This window comes from Euprymna scolopes, chromosome 33 (assembly GCF_053919585.1).
Source record: "Euprymna scolopes isolate OS-2025 chromosome 33, ASM5391958v1, whole genome shotgun sequence".
Taxonomy (NCBI): Eukaryota; Metazoa; Mollusca; class Cephalopoda; order Sepiida; family Sepiolidae; genus Euprymna; species Euprymna scolopes.
The window spans coordinates 35,926,049-35,945,763 of NC_136514.1; the positions used below are offsets into that span (position 1 = coordinate 35,926,049).

At 38.3% G+C, this 19,715-nt stretch overlaps 2 protein-coding genes across 2 annotated transcripts in view; both read right to left on the reverse strand.

The window, feature by feature from the left end:
* LOC145258189 (U24-ctenitoxin-Pn1a-like) overlaps positions 1–19,715 on the reverse strand; it is a 112,981-nt gene that overhangs the window by 51,727 nt on the left and 41,539 nt on the right. The window lies entirely within an intron of this gene.
* Positions 3,679–16,714, reverse strand: LOC145258030 (uncharacterized). Its single transcript, XM_080115753.1, has 2 exons — positions 16,710–16,714; positions 3,679–4,210 (listed from the first exon to the last, which is right to left on the reverse strand). The coding sequence occupies exons 1-2, from the start codon at positions 16,712–16,714 to the stop codon at positions 3,679–3,681; spliced, it is 537 nt and encodes a 178-aa protein (XP_079971879.1).

Here is a 19,715-nt window from a genome sequence, read left to right on the forward strand (position 1 = left end):
TTGTCTCCGCTTCGTTGCGAGGTTGATTCCCAGAAGGAGCGAGAGAAAAAGAGAGGAAGAAATTATCCGGGCGTCCCCTTTTATATCTCCCAAGGGCAGATAACCAGGTCGCTTTTTTGCGACACCTGCCGGCTGGTTGGTGCAGTTATTGCTGGGGAGGAGAAGATAACTGCTACAAAGACTCCCCCCAGATTGAAAAATATTGAAAATATTATTCAATATGTATAGTTGAAGGGGAAAGTTTTTAATATGTGTGTTTTTAGTAATATATGTAGGTTTTGAAATTTTGTGGAAATGTTACTTTCCGACCAGATCTTGTCTTTTTTTGTTCAGGTGGAGCAGAGTCACATGGAGTATGTGATTCCTCTGTGGTGTCAGAGCCTGTATGAGAGTTGTGTGTCTGTCGGCTTGACTGTGGGTCTTCCACTAGAGCTGGTTTCAGTCTGTCAATGGAAACAGTGTCCGTTTTGCCGTTTTTTTGTGATTGTGAAATGTTTTTCTGCCCGACTAACTACTTTGTAAGGTCCTTGGTAGCGTGGTGATAATGGTTTCCTGACAGCATCGTCGCAGACAAATATGTACTCACTGTCAAATAGTGTCTTGGGTATGTGTACTTGTCTCGATACCTGTCGTGTAGGCGTGAAATGTATTTTCGACATCCTTGCCTTTAGGTCCTGTACAAATGTAGTTGTAGGATGTGCATCAACTTCTTTATGAAAATATTGTCCAGGCAAAGATAATGTGGTGCCAAAAACTATTTCAGCCGGCGTGCAACCCAAATCCTGCTTTACGATGTTCCTCATCGACAATAGGACCAAAGGTAAATTATCAACCCAGTTGGTTGTGTTTGGTCTCATTGCGAGAGATGTTTTTAAGTGTCTGTGGAATCACTCGACCAGGCCGTTGGAACAGGGGTGATATGCTGTCGTCCGTATGTGTTTGGTGCCCAGGGGTAGGTTGAATTCTGCAAAAAGCTTAGACTGGAACTGTGTTCCTCTGTCAGTTGTGATAACTGCGGGTACACCGTATGTGGCTATCCAGTCCTTCAGGATCGTCTTTGCTATTGTGTCTGCTGAGATGTCCTTTAGTGGGATTGCTGTAGACCAACGGGAAAATCGATCGATGATTGTCAGCAAGTAGGAATAATTTTGGCAAAGTGGTAGGGGTCCAACGATGTCTATCTGCAGGTGAGAGAACCTGGCATCAGGATTAGTGAAAGTTCCAATTGGGGACTTGGTGTGTCGGTAGACCTTGCAACGCTGGCAGTTCATGCAGTTGTCAGCCCAAAGTCTGACATCTTTGTTCATTCCAGGCCATACAAATCTGTCGCTGATCATTTTCAGTGTGGCTCTTTTGCTAGGGTGAGAGAGTGAGTGAAAATGATCGAATATGCGTCGCCGCAGTGAAGGTGGGACATACGGTCTGGGTGTGGGTGTTGTTGTATCACAGTAAACCACTTTATCGCTAAAAGGAGTTGGGACAGGAGTGAGTTTCAAAGAAGTGCTTTGAAGAGTTTGTTGCAATGTGGTGTCTGATGCTTGTTCCTGCGCCAGCAAATCGTGACTAAGAAAGTCTTGAGTGATGGAGTTTGTGTCTGGCCGAGAAAGTGCATCAGCCACAATGTTTTGGTCACCTTTAATATATTGGATTTCAGTGGAAAACTGTGATATATAGTCCAGGTGACGAGATTCCCTTGGCGAGTACTTGTCCGGATGTGAAGATAAAGCGTATGTCAATGGCTTATGGTCCATGTAGATAACAAATTGTCTACCTTCCAGTACATGTTTAAAGTGTTTGACTGCAAGGTAGATTGCTAGGAGTTCCCTAGAAAATGCGCCGTATCTGGATTGTGTTCGGCTGAGCTTGGCGGAGAAGAAAGATATGGGTACCTTGGCGTTATCCATCTCCTGGTGTAGTACCGCACCTACAGCTGATGAGCTAGCATCTGTTGTTAGGGTCAATGTAGCCTGAACATTGTCAGTGAGATAGTTGAGTTTGGTGCAGTTCGTCAATGTGGATTTGGCTGTGTTGAATGCCTGAAGTGCTTCCGCAGTGAGTGTGAGTGCTTGTTTCTGCCTTTTTCCTTTGTTCTGCAGGATGTTCGTCAAAGGAGACAGGATCGTAGAACAATCGGGGATGAAACGTCGGTAATAATTAACGATTCCTATGAATCGTCGCAGCTGATGGAGTGAGGTTGGAGGTTGAAATTGTTCTATAGCTACTACCTTCTCAGGTAGGGGTGTAATTCCGCCTTCATCGATCTGGTGTCCCAAAAACTGTAGTTGCTTGGCGCCGAATATACACTTGTCTGCATTGATCTTAAGACCATTTTGTTGTAGTCTCTGCAGAACTTGGTGTAAGTGTTGCTCGTGTGATGCTTCATCCGGGCTTGCTATCAGGACGTCATCTATGTAAGCGTATATACAGGGTAGTCCTCTTAGGACGTTGTCAATGAGGCGTTGAAAGGTTTGGGCAGCGTTTCTCAGTCCAAAAGGCACGCGTTTGAACTGGAAGAGTCCAAAAGGTGTTGTTACTGCTGTTTTCGGGATGTCTTCCTCTGCCACTGAGATCTGGTAGAAAGCTTTTCGTCAGGTCGAGTTTCTGTTGCACCCTTGAGTCCTAAAGTGAAGTCGTGTATGTGCGGTACGGGATAGCGGTCTGGAACAGTTTGCGCGTTGAGTCGCCGGTAATCGACACATACACGATGAGAGTTCTGGTCTGGTTTAGGAACAAGGTGGAGAGGTGAGGCATACGGGCTTTCCGAAGGCTCGATGATTCCATCCTTGATCATCTGTTGAAATTCCTGCTTGGCATATTTATATTTCTCAGGTAACAGACGGCGAGGGTTTGAGTAAACTGGAGGTCCGGTTGTTTTAATGTGGTGATGTGTGGTGTGTTTAATTTTGTCGTCAATGTTGCAAGGTTTGGTTATGTCCGGGTATTGATCCAAAACATTGACGTATTTCTTGGTGTGGTGGGTTGCTGCGCAGATTCCTGTTGGGCCGAACTCTGTTAGCGTTCCCTTCACTTTAATGTCTGTCATGTCGTCTGTGAGTGTTTGGTTGTGCATGTGGACAGACAGACCGTAGTGTGAAAGGAAGTCAGCTCCTATGATGGCCATCCTGACGTTGGCTTGTACAAATTTCCAGACAAAATTACGACGAAGTCCTAGGTGTAAGGAAAGTTCTTTAGTGCCGTATGTCTGGATTTGTGAGCCGTTTGCTGCTTGTAACTTAAACGTCGATGGAGCTGGTCTTTGTCCGGGTCGTGGTGGGATAACGCTTATCTCAGCACCGGTATCCACTAGGAAGGAATAACCACTGTTGCGGTCCTTAATGTAAAACAAGCGACCTCTTTGTCTCCCTCCATCCGCAGTCGTCGCTATTACTGGCTGGGATTGGCGTTTCCCTGTAGCCTGTAATTACAGGGGCTGTTGCACTTTCTGGCGTTGTCGCCAAATTTGTAGTGGTAAAAGCAAATACCACCCAGAGGTTGGCTGTAAGGGGACCTCTCTCCACTACGACTCCCACGGCGTCTGCTTCGGGATTGTGGACGACCACTTGGCTCCCGGTGTTGAGTTTGGAAAGTCTTTAGCATGGCTTTCAATTCGGCCATCTCAGCTTTTAACTGCTGCAGTTCGCTGTGTTGGTTGCTAGGAGTGGCGAGTGCATTGACTGTTCATGGGCTGCTAGTAGATTCTAGTATTCGGTCAGCCGTGCTTGCTAACATGTCGATGGGGGTGGTGTCTACCATTGGAGCCAGGATTTGCGTCGCACTTGAGGGAAGTTTGTCCAGCCACAATCGTCGCAGTATATTCTCGGACATCGTATTTCGTCCGAGCTGTGACTTCATGTGTCGCAATAGTTGTGACGGTGTCCTGTCGTCAAGGCTGATGTTGTTGAATAGGTCCCATATCATGGCTTCTTCGGAGCGACCCATTCTTTGGATTATTGCGTCTTTCAGAGCATCATAGGGGTTGACTGACGGAACGTCGTCCAATAGGTCGGTGACTTCGTCTACCACCTCTGGGGGCAAGGCTTCCACCACGCTGGCGAATTTGTTTCTCTGTGAGGTTATTCTTCTCGCCGAGAATAATGCCTGTAATTGAGTGAACCAGTTTTTCACATTGCTTGAGTTGAAGGGAGGCAGACGGTAATTCGCAGAAACTTCAGGAACATCGTTTATATCCGCGCTCTGGTCAGAGTCAAAGCTGAGGGTGAAGGATGAAACGTTTTTTTTTGTTGTTGTTGTTGTTGTTGTTGTTGTTGTTGTTGTTTTTTTAGGTGTAACACGTGTTTTGTGTTTGGAAGATGCGGTTGACAAAACGTAGAGACTTACTTGTTCAAAACACTTTTTTTTCTTTTCTTTTTTTTGTCAGTGTATGGAGAAATACGCGTGCGTTTTTTTTTTTTTTTTGTTTTTTTTTTTAATTCACGTGGTCTTACATGAAAAGCGTTTCGAAGAAAAACAAAGGATAGAGAAATTTGTTTTCTCTTTTTTTGGGGGGGGGGTGCGTGTTTCACAGGGTTTAAAGTTTGAGAAAAAGAAATGGGCAAATTGTTCGTTTTGGTTTGTTTTTGTGTCTGTTTTTTTATTTTTCCGACTCGTGGGTAGATAGAGAGGAGAAAAAAAAAAAGGAAAATGCGTTTGTTACGCACACGCAGAGAAAAACCGAGAAATGTTTGTTTGTGCTTTCGTGTTAATTCACTCGGGGGCAGGAAAAAAGAAAAATGGTGGCTTCTTTTGATTTGTCTAAAGCTACCACGTGGGTAGATAAAACAAAGGCGCGTAATTCGAAAAGAAACGAGAAATGTTCGTGTTTGTTTGTACGAAATTAATTACTCTGTTCCATACGACAAAGCTTGCGTCGTCGGGTCACCAAAAATGTGGGGGGTTGCAGTTGGGTGTTGCGCCCCCAATTAAACACGTGTTCGTAAACAACAAACTTGTCGCATGCAGTGAGACAGAGTAACTATAACAAACAAATAGAGAAAAGTTTAAATAGAAGTTTTATTTCTCGCGTGCACCTGAGAGAATGAAAACGTTATTGTGTGTGTGTGTGTGTGTGTGTGTGTGTGTGTGTGTGTGTGTGTGTGTGTGTGTGTGTGTGAGGAGAGGAATTTCAGTCCGCATACGTATGGGTGTCGAACGGTAGAGCTAATGTCTCTTGAAAGAAAAGGCTGGAAAAGTGTTCACTTTAAAACTCTTACTAGGTTGATGTTGACCAGCGGGACGCGTTGCCTCCGCTTCGTTGCGAGGCTGATTCCCAGAAGGAGCGAGAGAAAAAGAGAGGAAGAATTATCCGGGGGTCCCCTTTTATATCTCCCAAGGGCAGATAACCAGATTGCTTTTTGCGACACCTGCCGGCTGGTTGGTGCAGTTATTGCTGGGGAGGAGAAGATAACTGCTACAACCTTTTCTCTTCAATTTGTGAGCAAATTAATTATTTACTTTTCGGTGAGTAAATTAATTATTTACTTTTTAATAGAAACTTAAAAATGGGGGGGGGGGCGTGAATTTAAAAAAAAACGTTTGTCTAAAATATTATATTCGGTTTATTGGAAAGAACATAAAATTTCACATTGACCCTGAAAATATCGTAAAAATAGAATCAATAGAAAAGTTTTGATAGATTTTTAAAGTTTAAAAATTGAAAAATATTGAGTTCGGAAAATTCATTACTGTTTTTTTTTTTAAAAGTATTTCTATTACTTTTAAAACAATTTTAATAGTTTATTTTGAAAGTATAATCCATAAAGAAAATAAACAACCCACTTTTAAAAGAGAAATTACGAGTTTTTATATTTTATTCTCAGTTTCGTGTTAGGGGGTGTCAAAAATTCCTACAAAAATTCTGATACACCTACTGATACACATAAAGGAATCTTTCTTTTATTTCGATAAACATTTTTTATTTTCTTCCGAAAACTTTTCCAATAAGGCAGTGGCGTAGCTAGACCTTTTGCCGCCCGGGGTGGTAGTAAAATTTGCCCCCCCCCCCGGGCATTTGGGTGGCCGGAAAATTCGTCCATGGAAATTCTCCTGCGGAAAATTCGTCCATTATTATTATTATTATTATTATTATTATTATTATTATTATTATTATTATTAAGTTAACATTTATTCCGTAGTTGCTTAATTTTCATACCTTGCGAAAATTAGTTCTACGGTATCTAATTTTCCTAAATTCAATTAAATTAAAATTAAAATATGAAAACTGATTTTTAATATTTTTTATTCATTTGAGATTTTATCTGTTTTCCTTTTGTTTTAAGTAGATGGTGGGGGTTGCCCGGGGTGATTTTGTCCGATCCCCCAGCTAGCAATTGTAAAGTTTACAAGGAGTTATAAAAACTATGCTACAAAAACAAACGTTTGATACTTTCAAAGTCTTAGCCTCATGAATTGGACAGTAATAAAATTAATGAATTCAAACTTTCGCATCTAATGTTATTTCCTCTTTGATGTCGGTGTATATACACCCAAATATCCAACTTTCTTTTCGCACCTATTCGATAAAAATTTATATGAAAGTTCCCCTTTAAGTATGAAATCTTTCTGAGGTCATTTTGTTTTTTTGGTGCTTGGCCGAAGCCTGGGCTTGGCCCTATCCTGTTAGGTCAGCCGGTCACTGATTATATCTCCAGAAATAATTAATGCTTGCATTTTTTAAACTTAGTGATTGAAATGAATTAAAGCAATTTATTCTCAATTAATGGAAATTTTGAAAACTCCAAACTGTTAATCTATTTATCAAGTAATAATTTACAATTGCGTTTGGAGTTTTCAAAATTTCCATTAATTGAGAATAAATTGCTTTAATTCATTTCAAGATCGGTTTTTAATGTAGAGAAAGTTCAACCTAGATTAAAACAAAAAAATTGCCTCAATCTTGAAGGATATATTATATATATATATTTGTTTATATATATATATATATATATATATATGTATCTACATGTATGTATGTATGTATATATATATGTATATATTTATATTATATATGTATATATATACATATATGTATATATACATATATGTATATATATATACATATATATGTATGTATATATGCGTATTTATATATGTGTATGTGTGTATATATGTATATATGTATATATGCACGTATGTATGTATGTATATGTGTATATGTATGTATAAATATATGTGTATATGCACATATATATGTATATATGCACATGTATAGTTATAAAATAAATACATATTTATTATAATGCTCCCATAATGTTGAGCATAATGAGAGCCGAAAATGGCAAACGGCCGTAAGCGACCAATGGTCTTGTTTTAAATTAGATCTTGTGTACAATTAGAGCTGAGGTCGGTTTGGCAACGACTGCCGATTGTTCCCATTTACTTGCCTCTCTACGAGGGCAGAGTTAGACACAAGGCCGGTTTTTAATGTGGGGAAATCCAGCTCCATAAAAAGGAGCACTCTGGATAGGAACAAAAATAAAAATTCTCAGTCATGAACGATTTCCCCATACTGACCGACGACAGAAAATGGGAAGTGTATCATTAGAACAGATAATACACTGTGATATCAGCCCAAAGGCTGCTAATTGTTAAAATATTTCTCCCTCGCTCTCTCAGATGGTCGGATTTCGTTCCTAGCTGGAAGTAGTTGCTAAAGTCTAGCCGCACCGATGAGCTGTAAACAGCGAAACAGTCCTGTGTGCGAATGACTATTATACACATACACACACATATATATATATATGTAATTTAATTTAATTATGTTTTTACGTGCATAAAATTTATTTTAGTTTATTTTATTTTATGCACGTAAAAAAATAATTAAATTAAATTAAATGCGTCCAAAAAGTTAGGGCGATTCATTCATATAATAATATGAATAATAAAGAGCTTATAGCTAAGGTAGCAAATGTATAAAACATATATAAAAAATGTAAACAAACGCTTATCGCGGAACAAACGCCAATAACAAAAAAATCTTAACCTTATATATATATATATATATATATATATATATATATATATATATATATATATATATATATATATATATATATATATATATTAGTGGATGTATATATATCATGTAATATTAATCGAATATTTATTAAAATGAAAAGTAAGAGAAGTAAATCGAATTAACAATTTCGGGTTTGTTTTATTATACACATAGATTCGAAGAAAAACTGTCAAAAAATAAAAAAAATGGCGCCAGACTTCGTTTAGAATGCGGCAAGTTCGGGAAATTGACTTAAAACTAAATACATATTGAAAATACTCTTAGAAACCCACCGAATATATGTCACCCTATGTCATGCTAACATATATTGAATGGATTTCATTTGTATTTTTCGCATATACCAATAGACACTATGTTTTTCTAACTGATTACACGTTTTAAGTGAGTAAAAAACAATAAAAACTTGTCGAGATAGGTAGAAGAGTAACTTATCTTGCCTTTGATAACAGTTATTTGTTATATATTTTTGACAGTTTTTTCGAATCTATGTGCATAGTAAAACAACCCCAAAATGGCTATTATATTTATAAATAATAAATGTAAAAGTTTTAAAAACAAAACTCAAATGTATTATAAACGTAAAATAATTGTGTCCATACTTTTAAAAAAGTCAAATTTATTCAAATGTGCCCTGAATAAAGTTTTATGGTCTTCCTTCTTTTTATTTCCATTCATTCCTTTTTTTTTAAGTAGAAAATGTTTTCAATCAAATCGGAACCTGATATGCCCTCTTCAAGTATTCACATGTAGGTGTGAAATCACCAAAACCCATGAGAATGGCTTGTTTATAATCCTTTTAAACCAACCAAATCTAATATAAGCCAAAACTAGCTGACAAAATATGACAGTTCAGACTGACACACTCAACTTGTTACTACTGAATCTTCATAAGAAAAATTACTAAGGAACACCAGAACATCAGCCCAAGAGAAACTAATTCCTACTACCAGCAACAAAGGTTAGTGCCATACACATTAACATTTTCGTTTCTTTAAAATGCCCAAGTGGAAAAATAGTTATTAAAGTAGGCGAAAATATATTTAAGCCTGGGAAAATGTGCACGTTTCCTATATTGGGTTTTCTTAACGATGGCAATGTCAAGTCTTTCTTTATGAAATTGAAATTGTAGGCTCTTTTTCCCCTTTTACCATTTCAAAATGCCGCCCCCATGCCGCCCCCCCCGACGCTCAGAAAATAGGGACACATTTTTTCTGATTCCGATACCCCCCAAAATTCCGATTTTTTACAACCTTTTTGGTATAAAATTTCATATTTTTTGTTAGCTTTTGTTTATTTTTATTTATTTTTTCTACTTTCTATTTTTACCCTCTCAAAATGCCGCCCCCTCAGGTCTAACTAAATAACATTTGCATAAATCGTCAATGACCCCCATCACAACCTCTTTTATCTATTCAATTGTCCCATAAAGACAGCCTCTTAGGTTTCCCTTGAGCTTAGGAACTAATCAAAAGTCACAAAGATCAAGGTTTGGACTATAGGGAGGGTGAGAAACTGCCTTGATGTTCATCTTGATCAAATTGTCTGTGACAAGGATGGAGTTCTCTGAGCACCCTTGGGACAAACTTTGCACAGATTTTCCTCATCATTAGTTCCTTGCGAATAATTGTGTACACAGTCCCTACACTAACATCAAACTATGTACTTAATGTCTCGATAGATAGACTATGGTTCTTATCCATGAAATTCTTTATTTGGCCAATCAATTCTGGTGTTTTAACTTCCTTACTCCTCCCACAACGCTCATCATCCCTCACACTTCCTGCCTTCCTAGTATGTCTTATGCAACTCAAAAACTGATGATCGATTCATACAAGATGATCCAAAACAGTCTGAAACATTCCATACGTTTCTGTGGCATTTTTCCAAGTTTAAAACATAATTTTATTGAATATCGTTTTTCTAAAATGTGTTCACATTCAGAATGCATTTTTGAAATTCACCAGCTGTGGCAATCAGGCTTTAGTAAGGTGTATTCCGATTCCTGCTGTAGCTGTTCATTTGAACCTGAAATCATAAAAATTGGTCAGTCATCTCATAAGATAGATAGCAATAACATACTGAATTTTCAAGAGACTACAACAATTTTAAATGGCTGTACAAAATGTCTGTAAACTTATTGAAGGCACCTCGTGTATATATATATATATATATATATATATATATATATATATATATATATATATATATATATATATTATAAATAAATAAATAAATAATACGTCCAAATAAAATTGGGCGACTTTCTAAGAAAAACACCGGTTCCCCGAGGCGAAGACATAAACATTACTATCGTTTAAAAAATCAAAACAAAAACAACTTAAACGGATGAACGATAAAAACGAAGCAGTAAATTGTCTATGGGAACATAGCGCAATGGACTGATAATACATAAGGTCCAAGGTTCGAATCCTACCAACAGTCAAGCTACGCTAAAGAGGTGTAGGACTCCGAAACACACGTGTCCGTAGATTACTGTTTTTAAAAATAATAAATAAATAATACGTCCAAATAAAATTGGGCGACTTTCTAAGAAAAACACTGGTTCTCCGAGGCGGAGTCATAAACATTACTATCGTTTAAAAAATCAAAACAAAAGCAACTTAAACAGATGAACGATAAAAACGAAGCAGTAAATTGTCTATGGGAACATAGCGCAGTGGACTGATAATACATAAGGTCCAAGGTTCGAATCCTACCAACAGTCAAGCTACGCTGAAGAGGTGTAGGGCTCCGAAACACGCGTCTCCGTAGATTACGGTTTTTAAAAATAAAATAAATATATATATATATATATATATATATATATTTATTTTATTTTTATATATATATATATATATATATATATATATATATATATATATATATATATATATATATATATATATATACCATTTGCTATAATATAACTTTTTAATCCAAATTATATTAAATATTGGAGTGCTTCTTAGCAATACCCTAAGATGCAATGGCCCTAGTAAATCCAAGCCATTAATGGTGATCCCGATGTCCGGTATGCATACTACAAGTTAATACATCAAACCTGATCAGTTAGGTTTCAAGAATCCCAGAGAATAAGCAAGATGAAAGAGAAAAATGAAAGAGATGGCAGTTTAGGACGCTTAAAGCGTACACAACTCCAAAAACATAATCTTCGGTATTGAGAAATAAGGACAACAATTCAGTTGTTTGTTAAAACATTTTGTAAGAAGAAAAAAAAATTAGTATGGCGTCTTTTTTCTTAAAATAAATTATTTCCTATATCAAAACTTGACATTGTAACGAAAAACAAAACTATTCCAATACTTTGAATGGAATCATCCCAACCGTTCCAGGATAAATGCTGCAAGAAGTACAAGTATACCATCTTGAAACAATAAACTTAAAAGAGACTTGAAAATGGAGCATGAAAAAGAAATCTGCAGTAATAACAATAATTCACTGGTCAACAACAAATTTGTTGTCTGTCGTTTTCCAGCTGATTTAGGACGGATATGATGTACTGAATTGAAAGATCACTTTGGTTTTGTTCAATCAGGTCAACTTTTTTTTTAGCTATGACCACACGTCGTTTTTTACGTTTTTGTTCACATGTACGCATGTGTGGAGCATTTTAGAAGTTGATGTGATAAAGTGGTATGTTTGGCTTGGAAATGATTCATTAAATCAATAACTACTGACTGTTTTAGCCTTAACATATAAGAGTCAGTATTACTAGACTGACACAGTGCCCAGGAAAGCTTAGAAAACATGCACTACTAAAAGGCAGTAGCAGCAGCCGGTTCCCGCCATTGCCCAGTGTTACATGTCTAAGGATGGGAACGTGCAACAAATTAAAAGAAAAAAATGATAATAAAACTCAGAGTTGAAATCTATATATTAATATACTAATTCTCTTCGACCGTTATCATACTAAACATCGTTAAAATAAAAATAGAATATTCCGAATCACACTAACCATCATTATACTGAATTCCCTTAGTATAAAAATGGAATATTCTAAAATGCCCAATAAGCAATTGTTTCAAATAGATAAGTTATCTCCAGCCAGTGTGTGGTGCGTACAGGTCATAATACTAATAAGTTATTTATCGCAAGCCAGTGTCTGGTGGGTGCATGACACAATACTAATAAGTTATTTATCGCCAGCCATGGTTTTATGGGTACAGATCGCCATATTAACAAGTTAGTTATCCACAGCAGGTTTCTGGTGGGTGCAGATCACAATACTAAAACGTCATTCTTCGCCAACTAGTGTCTGATGGGTACAGATGACAATACTAATAAGTTATTTATCACAAGTCATTGTCTGGTGGGTGCAGATCACAAAACGAATAAGTTATTTATTGTCAACCAGTGTTTGGTTAGTGCAGGTCACAATGCTAATAAATTAGTTTTCGCCAGCCAGTGTATGGTGGGTGCAGATCACAATACTAATAAGTTATTTATTGCCAGCTAGTGTATAGTGGGTGTAGATCACAATACTAATAAGTTATTTATCGAGAGCCAGTGTCTGGTAGGTGCAGATCACAATACTAATAAGCTATTTATTGCCAGCCAGTGTCTGGTGGCTGCAGATCACAGTACAAATTTATCGCCATCCAATGTATGATGGGCGCATATCACAATACTAATGTGTCTTAGTCTATTTCTTGTAATATTTCAAGCAGTTGTTCATATTTGTCTGCAAATTAGCGGAACTAATATTACACTGATAATTCTATTGAAGGTTTTTTTTCGGCTGGATTAAATCCATGTGAAAAAGAAGTAAAAGAAAAAAAATTATAGTAATTAAAATATGTATTAGAAGTCCAGATTTAAATTTCCTTTTTTAAAAAGTCCTTATACCAAAAAAATCACATTATTTATTGAATTACAGCAACATACAAATTTATTATGTTTACCCTATTAGCCATTACCTTATTTAACTATAGAACGACATTTTAGACAGATTAATATGTAATATTAAAACATTACATTTATTCCTAGGAGCGACATCACCATCATAGTCATAACATACAGAGGAAGCAGTTGCAATTTCACCCCCTATTTAATAAGTCCTCTTACAACCCCATTCTTCACCACATGAATTTATTCTATTTCCTACTTTCCTGTGTCGACGCCGTCATTAACTGGCTACTGAATTCATACACATCGCATACTCTTACCACTTTTCATCTACAGAAATAATGATGTCCCCCTTTCGATTGGATGAACTATAATCATTCCTACATTCTATATTAATGGTATCAGCCTCAAAACTGAATGTTCACTTACATTTCAATATGTAATATTTCATTAATTTTAATTAATATGTAATATTTCATTAATTTTAATTAATATGTAATATTTCATTAATTTTAATTAATATGTAATATTAATATTTTAATATGTAATATGTCAATATGGCCTCTTCCGATTACATACATACGAAAGAGAAACCTTCTGGCTTTTTATTCATCGCATTAAACACACCAACAATGCAGTAAACATGTATTTACACATTAAAAAAAACGTTGCTGTGTGTGTGTGTGTGTGTGTGTGTGTGTGTGTGTGTGTGTGTGTGTGTGTGTGTGTGTGTGTGTGTGATTAAACTAATAGGCCGCATAAACTTCTGCAAGCATGTGCTTGTGTTTACATACACACGTGCATGTGCGTTTGTTTTTGTTTATGTACATACACACATGCGTGTATATGTGTTTTGTGTGCGCAGATGTATGTGTAAACTTGGACACGCGTGTATTGGTGCTTATACACATACATGTGCGTATGCGTGTGTGTTTGCTTTTTTTCTTTGTTTTTCTTCCGTGCACGTGTGTGTGTGTTTGCTTTGAGTATGTGTATGTGCGTGTATGTGTGTGTGTGTTTTCTTTGTACATGCAGCATTAGACCAGATGCTACACTTTCAGCCTTGGCCCGAAAACCAACTTATTATTATAGTTACTGTTTCGAAGACGATAGTAAATAAAATAATAAAATAAGGTGCAGCTGACTGAATAGTACTTTTAGTAAGACACCAGGAAAGTGCACAAACCATTTCGTCTGTTTTATTTACTCTTTTTTTTTTTACTTAAATAATTTTTAATTTTACCAGTGAGTACAATTAATAATTGCTTTCGTTTATTTGTATTATTTGGATTCATTGGACTACTGTTCTCATCTTGAGTGTCATTTTCACAACGTTTCGGTTGATGTAAGGTGTATCTTGTCAAACTTGGGAATTTGGACGGAACCCTTTATTTACTCCACGGGGGTAACATGCTCTTGTTCTGTCAGCCATTACTGAATAAAGGTCTTAAATAATTCACAATTGTATTTTTTGGGGGGTCTCTACACTGAGAATTGAACCTTCAACCTTCAGGAGAAGGTCATTTTTACAACCACTGTGCCGCAGGTCAGTGTGGATAATTCGAGTACAAATTTTGGTAGTCTTAAACCTATTTTTATTTGTAGTTATAAATACCACTATTTATTATTAATCATTATATATATATATATATATATATATATATATATATATATATATATATATATATATATATATATATATATATATATTATTGTTTTGAATGGTCGGAGTTTACATCAACCAAAACGTTGTGAAAATGACGCTCAAGATGAGAACAGTAGTCAAATGAACACAAGTAATATAAAAACATAAATGCTTTCGTCTATTTTATTAAAGATTATAATGGCTACTCTGAATTGAATGTCTTGATTCTTATTTCTTGGCAGATTCTGGAAACATTTTCACCCTACTGAAGAGTGCATTAATATCTATTTCGTCAGCGTCTAAGACACTTTATTATTTACTTTGTTCCCACTGATGTGACACCAGATCAGGAAGATGGGGAAAGTTAATAAGCGTCCCTAAAAGAAGAACATTCCGGCCTAGCAAAAATTGCTTAGGCAGCCCTGTAGAGACACCTCAGACAGCAAGCAATAAACTTATTCGACCTGAAAGACGGGAGTTAGCAGCTTGCGGTAGTAGACCTCCTAGACATGCACATGACGTTTCTTTGTCAAGAGGGAAAATGCCATTTCAGAAATGGCCAATACTCTGTTTACTTTGGTGCCAAGGAAAAATAAAAACACTTCAGTTGATATTTGGTTTCTGCAGTTAATAGGATGAGAAGTGATGGTGATTAGTAGTTCAGAATAAAATTAATAAAAAAGCGATGAATAATAGGAATGAATTCACATGAAGATATAAACAGATTTTACTTCAACACTATTTTCGTTTGCTGAAGTTCATGATTGGGGCAATGTACCTTGATATCTTGGTGCCATGGGGACGTTTCTAGAAGGGCTGTTAAACTTTGGCAGAGAACTACCAGATTTCTGAGATTATGAGAGAAGTAATATTTTGTTGGGTGTTTGGTAGGTTATTGGTTGAGTTTTCAGAGTCATTAATTCTCTGAAGAGAATTAATTATCTGGGCTGAGAGAACCGTTATGCTGAAATTCAACGCTTTTCTCAAAGGAGGAAACAACATATATATATTTATATATAAAAATGTATTCATTTTGATGGAACATATAAAATCGGTCAGTATGCAGCCGTTCATCTGCTAAGAAAAATACCAACTGCAAATCTTCTCTCCCAAGGTGACAAAAAACGAGAGACAGAGGGGGAGGGAGAGGAAATAAGTACACATATCAAAAAAAAAGAAAAGAGACAGAAATATTGTTATTAAACGAACAGATCTTGGTGTCAGCTAAGTTTTTTTCCAGATTTTTTTCACCCCAAGCAAGGCACATCGCCACCTGGATGTAGGGGGCTACTATCAGGGACCTAAGTTGCAGGGGTACTATATAAGGAGTTTAGCAGCAAGATGTCTGTTCACATTACACTAGAACTTCTGCATGTCAGTACAGTTGGGGAAGCAGGAAACGGGATGAGAATTCCAAAGTCTAGCAGTTCTGGGGAAAGAGCTATTAGAGTAGAAGGCCTCCCTACATCTATGGATCTCTTCTGTGTAGGGGTGGGACTTTGCTGCTTTTCGGGTTTGTTGGAGGTATTTTCGTTAAGGGGTACAAGGGCTTGTATTTCGTCAGAGTATCCACCATTGAAATATTTATAAAACAGGCAGAGGGATGCAACATTTAATCGATGGGACAGAGTTTGACGCAAACTTACAGGCAAGCATGTAAGTTTTCACAGTTGCTGTGCAAACAAGTTGATTTGACCTTTGTCCCATCTGATGTACTCGTCAACCTCAATTGCTTTGATACTGCCGATGATTTTGTCACTTGTTGATGGAGGATAATACGGGAAATTTCTGGAAAGCTATTATGTCCTGACACAGTTCAACCAGCTACCTGGAGAGTGTGATACCTTACCTGTCATTGAAAAAGTTATACCATCCGCATACTTTGCAGGTTTTCAGTATATTACAATACAAGCCGGGAGAAACTTATATCAGGTGAAGTCCTCTATGCATAATCTATGACTCTACAAAATGGTAGTGTCTCCCTACATTCTCACAACATTACGTTTCCGAATTTTTGAGATGAGGATGGGCTTTTCGTATTATTGTAACGTTGCTACCGTCGCAAATGGACAAACAAAGCAAATAAATAAAATATCCGAGTCTGCATATTTTCTTTTTCACCAATAGTTTTTTTATTACTGTTACTGTTGTTTAAAGTTAGCAGGAATTGAACAGAATTCTTACCGCATGTGTGTTGGGCGAGGTTGGCCGAGAGAGGGAGAGAGAAATCAAGATGGCGCCCATAGTTTTAAAAGATGTGCTCTGGTAGAAGTCATGTGAAATCACACGAAATCACGCGGGAGACATGTATAAAAGGAGTTGACAGGTTAAGTCGGGGAGAGGTAGAGAGATGAAGTTTGGTGACAGTGGTGATCTCAAACCCGGCGGTTCTTGACTTGCAAAGAAGAATTCCTTTTTCTTTATTTCTTTAATTTTGTTGTCCTAAACCAGGAACACTTAAAGCTATTTCGGCGATGGCTATCAGCCTGAACAACATGATAAAGCCGTTCAGTGGCGAAAGCGATGTGGTGGCTTGGTTAAAGAAAGTGGACCTAGTGGCAAAGCTCCAAAAGATAGGCGATGTTGCCACAGTGATACCGTTGTTCCTTGAGGATGACACACTAACCCTATATTTGGAGCTGAGCTCCTGTGAACAGGAGGACGCTAAGGCAACCATAGCCAGGTTGATCCAGGCATTTGTGGAAGGGCCGTTTGAGGCATATAAGAAATAAAAAGAGAAGAGGTGGACGGGGGAATCCGTCGATGTGTATACAAATGAAGTCAAAAGATTGGTGGAACTGGCAGGGATTCTGAGGCAGGTAGCGAATCATGTAGCAAAGATGGCAAGGGTGAGCCGAAGTGCCAGCAGCTGCCCCGACTTGGGAATAATGGTGTGCTCGCAGCAGATGCCCAAGCGTGAAATCGTGGTGGAAGAACAAGAAGCTGTGGCCCTGATCGACCACTACCATGGTGCACACTAGTCGTGTCAGAGGATGGAAAGGGAATGGCGAAGTAGTGGCATTCAATGGGTCACGAGTGAAATGTCGAGGAAGGAGGTCTTTCACAATTGAAATTGAGGATCACCGGATGAGAGTGCATGCGGTTGTCACTGATCACCTGGTGCCTGGCGATTATTATGTAATAAGCGATTATCGGAATGGACGTAATATGCCGACTTGGAGGTGTCACAGTCGGCAGTAATGGCGTGAGGTTCGGACCCGCTGGATGCGCAGTAACAGAGTAGGTCAACAAAGGAATCAAACAAGTTGGAGAAAAGAAATGGATATCAATCAGTGATCTGGATTTTATAGTGGAATTCGACGGGAATCAGTGGTCAGTGGAGTGGGCATGGAAGAATGAACCACCAACGCTAACAAATAGGGTAACATGTTATGATAACTCGCTCAATGAGGAGCAAGAAAGGATTTTGAACGAGAAGTGGACAGATGGATCGAGGAGGGCATACTGTTCCCGTGGACGAATGACGTCGAATCGAGCATCTTGCCATTAATGGCCGTTCTGCAACCAACAAAAGGAAAGGTCAGACCAGTACTAGATTTCCAAGAATTGAACCGATACGTCGAGTGCCATACTAGGGGTGTTGTTATAGATATATGCAGTGAGACCATTAGAGAATGGAGGCAAATGAACGGTGCTTCTAAGTTGGTCGATCTAAAATCACCCTATTTGCAACTTCGCATCGCCAAGAAACTCTGCAAGTACCACTTGGTCAGATATAAAGGCAGAACCTACTGCCGTACAAGGGTGGGGTTCGGGCTGAACTCGGCACCCAAGATCATGTCAACCATTCTAAAGAAGATTCTAGAAAAAAATGTGGAAGGGAGATGGCACCGTCAGCTCATATATCGATGACATCCTCGTGAATGAAACTCTGGTGACTGTAAAGGAGGTCGTGGTTCACTTGAAGAAGTTCAGATTGGTCACCAAGGCACAGGAAGAATTGGATGGGGGAGCAGCTTTGTGACTAAAGCTGAAACGAAATGCGTCGGGTGGCCTGGAATTTCGAAGGGGAGATAGACCAGCGTGCAACTACATCAAGAGGCATGCCGAAGGTAGAAGATGGGATGATAGAGTTGGAGGAAGAACGACTGCTTTGAATGAAGAGGTCCTGAAAGAAGTGGAAAGGCAAGACCCAGTTCGGGGAATGTGGAACGTGCCACGAACACTGGATGGAGTCGTGTGGTGTGATGTAAGCTGTATTGCAACAGGGGTTGTCTTGGAAGTGGGAGGAGTGGGTGCGGAGGATGCGGCCTGGCTAAGGAAGAAGGATGATGCTAGCCACATCAATGTAGCAGAATTGGATGCAGTTACCAAAGAAGTTAAAAATGGGGCCTACATGACATCTGTGTGAAAACAGACTTTGCCACTGTGTTTGCTTGGCGGAAATCGATGATTTCACATAAAAAAAGGATAAGGACAAAAGGGGCAGCAGAGATGCTATTGAAGCGCAGGCTGGGAATGCTGGCTGAGCTAATTTAGGAGCTTTCTTTGAAGCTTCGCTTAATCATGGTGGTCTCTGAGAAAAACAGAGCAGATGCTCTCACAAGAGTGAGAAAAAGCTGACTTGTGCCAACAAAAGAGCATATTGCTGCAGTGACTCATCTGAATAACTCTGGGATGCGAGAGTTGCACAATCTGCGCCATATGGAGGTAGAGTGGACATTGTACCCGGTGAGAAAAGTTGATGCGAGTGTCCCAAATGAAGAAGTGAAGTAAGTGGTCAGGACTTGTGACAAGTGTCAGTCAATGGAGCACGAAGCTGGAGAACTAGGTGTGACTGAGACTTGGGAAAGACTCGCAGTTGATATCACCCATTACAGGGGTGGGCTTTATATGACGATGATCAACTGTGGCCTCAGACACTTTGCCCTATGGAAAAGGCTGTGATATGAAATGGGCAGTGAAATAGCAGCAGCCCTTGACGTGGTGTTTCTGGAGCGCGGTCTGGTGGAAGAGCTTCTAACAGACAATGGTACTGCGTTCAGATTGGCAATAGTTGCGGATGTGCTAAAGAAATGGAATGTCCGTCAATTCTTTAGAGCTGCCTATAGACCCAGTGGCAACGGGTTTGTGGAAAGAAACCACCCAACAATAACGGCAGTGGCAGAGAGAGGGAACACCTCACCTGAGCAAGCTGTCTACTGGTACAATATGTCACCTAGATTGGGG